This window comes from Myotis davidii, unplaced genomic scaffold (genome assembly GCF_000327345.1).
Source record: "Myotis davidii unplaced genomic scaffold, ASM32734v1 scaffold575, whole genome shotgun sequence".
NCBI classification, from domain to species: Eukaryota; Metazoa; Chordata; class Mammalia; order Chiroptera; family Vespertilionidae; genus Myotis; species Myotis davidii.
Window position 1 is genome coordinate 1,288,550 of NW_006290306.1, and position 4,168 is coordinate 1,292,717.

Below are 4,168 nucleotides of genomic sequence, written 5' to 3' on the forward strand. Positions count from 1 at the left end.
CTGGGCCAGTGAAGTCCTACTCCACCCCATCTCCTTTCTCTAGAAGATTCAGACTAGACCCTTCTTGCAGCTTCTTCCCCACAGTCTAAGACACCCAGCTCTAGTCCCTTTCTCCACAGGCTCAACGTCCCAACTTTATCATAACAACCTTGAGAACTGGGCAGAAAGACCATTTCGTTCCACTTCTCCAACCCACTCCTCATTCCCATGTGGAAAGCCTGAGTTCTGTATCATAGAGGGCAAAGGCATCGCTCCTGCTCTAGAACAAACAGTTGGGACATTTCCTGTTTCCCACATTTCCTGGCCTAGAATTTGGAAGCCATCTCGTGTGTCACATACCCCACTTCTCTGGCAGATGCTCCCACCCCAGACCCTCTGCAGACCCAGGATGATTTCACAGAACAATAGGTTCTAGAAGGCCCTCTGAGAGCATCTAGTCCAACCTCCTAACTCTAAAATGAGGAGACTTTCAGAGAAGGTGAGTGAGCTTCCCAAGCCCATATGTGAGCCTTTCCATGGGTAATAGACCTTCTCCTGTTAGACCTTCCCGGGTGAGAAGACCAGCAGCCATTTCAGTTCAGTGCCGGACAGCCGGCTTCCTGCTAGGTTTAGCATGTGTACTCTGCACTCCCCAACCTCTTCCTTTATCTTTGGGAACAAAAGGAAACCAAAAGGGGGATGGGTGAGGAGGGGAAAGGAATATTCCAATTGTACATGTTTCCTCTCCTTTCTTGAGAGAGAGGCAGAGCAGAAGGAGCCTGTGTTGATGATGTGGTAAAGCTCAGAGCATCCAGACCAGGGACAGGGGTGGGTTATGTGTCCAGTGCTTTGTCAATTTCAACCTGTCACTTAAACTCTGGTAGGCTCCTGGGACCTGTCTCTGGAGGAGAATGAAGGGCTAGATCAGCTCCCTCTCCTGAGCTGTGCCCTGGGGGAGGCCTCTGGGCTAGCCAGCTGGGCCGTGCAACTGTTGCAAGCTGCCTTTCTCTGCTCTGAAGCCCCAGCCGCTGGTGCTGGGCCTGTCTAATGAGCTGTCAGAGGCGGCTGCAGCCCCATGTGCCTTCCTGTGTTGACTCCAATGGCTATTTTAAGCAGGGAAGATGGTGGGAAACAGGAAATGTCCCAACTACTAGAAGTTTTGCATCCTCCAAGGAGAGGAGCTGGGAACCAGATGTCTCTTGTGGGCAGCAGGAAGTAGGGGCGTGCAGGGTCGCAGTAGAGTCTTGGCTTGGCAGGCTCGGGGCAGGACCCAGTAGTGGCACGTTGAGAGTCCAGGCAGCTGGGGCCCATTCTAGGCTGCCCAAAACATTCCCGATCTTCCTCGAATGCCTCAGGGCCACGGGGTCCTCTGCACACAGGCAGGTTCCAGGTCTGGATGAGAAGCTGCATATCAGCTGAGGCTTTGACCTCTGTGTCTGGATAATGAGCCCTCTCAGCAGAAGCCAAGAGGCTGAGTTCTGGTGACGAGTGAAGAATTCAGTGTGCAAACCTGCACAGCTTCAGTGAAGCTGGCAGAAACTAGACTCCAGTGAAATGCCCTGGCCTTGGCCCATATCACATCTGGCTGCCAGATCTATTATTAGTTATGTGTGCAGAGTGGGGACCCAAAGATGGGAACAAAGGGCTGGCAAAAGGTTTGGGGTCCAGGTTTGGAAGGCAGAGTGCCAAGGTTATGCTAAATCACCATAACCCTCAAGACAGGGAAGCATGATCCAGCAACTCCAATGTTTTAGGAGCACTAGTTTGGGTAGTATGGGACTGGATTGGCAGCCTGGCCCTGCCATTTCTTAACTGTCTGACTCTGGACAAATGACTGAGCTCTCCAAGCCCGTTTCCTCATGTGTGGCTGTGAGGATGAAAGAGACTGCTTAGCTCAGAGCCTGGCGCACAGCATGTGCTCAACAAGTGGGAGTGGCTCTGGTAATCGTAACAATGACACTGTCATTATTATTATTTTCACCATCCTCATCATCATCGGCAGCTTCATTCCTGCCCCCACAGTCACCACAACCATAGCACAATTCCTTTGAGGACACCTCCAAATCCCATTAAACAGATAAGGCAATTAATTGAGGCCATGGCCAGTGATCCACCCACGGTTATCTGCCAGGAGGATGCCAGAACAGAGAGCAGTTCAGATACCCCAGCTGGTGGACTTAACCTGTCAGCAGGAGACGCAGAGGTGAAGGAGAGACCCACCTGGCATGGAGTACTTGGAGAAGTCAGGCAGGGTGTGCGAGAATGAGACAGTGCTGCCCCCGCTGGGACTGGACATGCCACTGGCGACAGGCGAGGACGACACCTTCCCATTGATGGTGGCATAGTTGGGGAGGCTGCCCATTCGGTCTCCCATGGACATCCTCCACTTCTCTGGCAAGGCCGGTGTTGGACTCCCTTGCCGGAAGGCTGCCGAATCTGGCGAAGGGGAGGTGGCGGGGCTGCTCAGGCCCGGGTAGTAGGCAGGAGACACAGGGAAGGAGGGCGTGGAAGGAGCCTGGTAACCAGAGGCACTGCTCTGCCGGGACAGTGTGGGTCTCCGGTCCTCAGGGGTGGAGTAGCCGCCATAGGCCACGTGCCGATCCAAGCTGGGGCTGCCGGGAACCACGGATCCAGATGCTCCGAGATGACGGCCCAGGATGGGGCTTCCAGGGCTGGATATTGTGTTGCCATGGAGATTGGAGGCCAAGTTGCCCTGGTGGGCTCCAGGATGCCGGCCCAGGCTGGGGCTCCCTGGGGTAGTGGCCACATTACCAGGGAGGCCTGAGGCCTGGTGGGCCCCTGGCTGCTGGCCGCGGCTGGGGCTCCCTGGAGTGACAGCCACACTGCCATGGAGGCCTGAGGCCTGGTGGGCCCCAGGGTGCCGGCCCAGGCTGGGGCTTCCTGGAGTGGTCACTGCACTGCTCTGGGGGCTGGAAACCACATTACCATGGAAACCAGTTGCTGGCGGGCCCATCACCTGGCGATGGCTCAAACTGGGGCTGCTGGGGGCAGCCATGCCAGGGTTGACAGCTCGGCGGCCAAAGCCGGGACTGGAGGGAGTGTTGGTGCCCACTGTCCTGTGGCGTGCTTGAGGGCTCCCAGGGACCGCGTGGACACCAGCCGCATTGAACTGAGGCCGGGCCTGGCTTTCTGGGGAGCTGAACTGCTGAAGTGAGTAGTCGGGGCTGCTGTAGCTGCTGCCCACGGTTGGAAGAGGAGAAGAACTCTGGTAGCTTCTCTGAGCCGAAGGGCTGGGCTGGCCCAGGCTGCCAGAGCGGAAGCCAGAATCCAGCAGAGGCTGGGTGGGTGTCCGGGGGCCCTGGTCACTGCTCTCCCCCGATGGGAAACTCCCCACCGAAGTGCTAGAGAGAGAAAGAGCAGATTGAGATGTCAGCAAATGTACTTAATGAAGAACAGGTTTCAGTGAGCACTCAGACTTCCCTCCCACCACTAGCAACAGCAGTGAGTTCCACTTGCACGCATGGGAATGTCAAGGCTTTTACATCACCCTATGGCACCATCAGAAGAAACTGAGGCTCAGATAGGTTAAGCAATTGGCTCATGATCACACGGCTCATAAAAGACCAGGGTTTCAAGTCAGCTGTGTCTGATTCCAAAGCACATGTTTTCCCCGCTGTACTACTCTGGCTCCTGAACCAAAGTCAAAGCGAGGAGCTCTCTCCCATTGAAACTGAAGGTGACTGGGTCTAATGAACAAAATAAACTAACAAAATAGAAACAGGCTTCTAGATAGAGAAGAGACTGACCTGTCTGAGGGGAGGGGTGGAGCGGGGTGGAGTGAAAAAGGTGAAGGGATTAAACCAAGGGGGAAAAACTCATAGACACAGACAACAGTTTGGGGATTACCAGAGGGAAGGGGGATGGGAGGAGGTAGAAGAGGGTAAAGGAATGCATGGTGAAGGAAGGACACAATACAACATACAGATGATGAATTATAGAATTGTACACCTGAAACCTATATAATTTTATTAACCAATGTCACCCCAATAAATACAATGAAATTAAAATAAAAAGAACTGTAGGTGACTCCTTGTCAACTCCATATCACAGAAACTGAACACTGGAGAGGGGGCCAAACCACCGGGATCCCGTTCCCACTGGAAATGTCCCACCCTGATTCGGTCTCCCCAGGTGTGCCATCATTACCTGCAAATGTTGTGAGAACAGT

At 54.2% G+C, this 4,168-nt stretch overlaps 1 protein-coding gene across 12 annotated transcripts in view; it reads right to left on the reverse strand.

Annotated features, from left to right (window-relative positions):
* TNS1 (tensin 1) overlaps positions 1-4,168 on the reverse strand; it is a 127,413-nt gene that overhangs the window by 11,677 nt on the left and 111,568 nt on the right. For all 12 annotated transcript variants that reach the window (XM_015563612.1, XM_015563611.1, XM_015563609.1 and 9 more), the window contains one exon: positions 2,200-3,341. In XM_015563612.1, the coding sequence (XP_015419098.1) occupies positions 2,200-3,341 (1,142 nt within the window). The remainder of the gene's footprint in view (positions 1-2,199; positions 3,342-4,168) is intronic.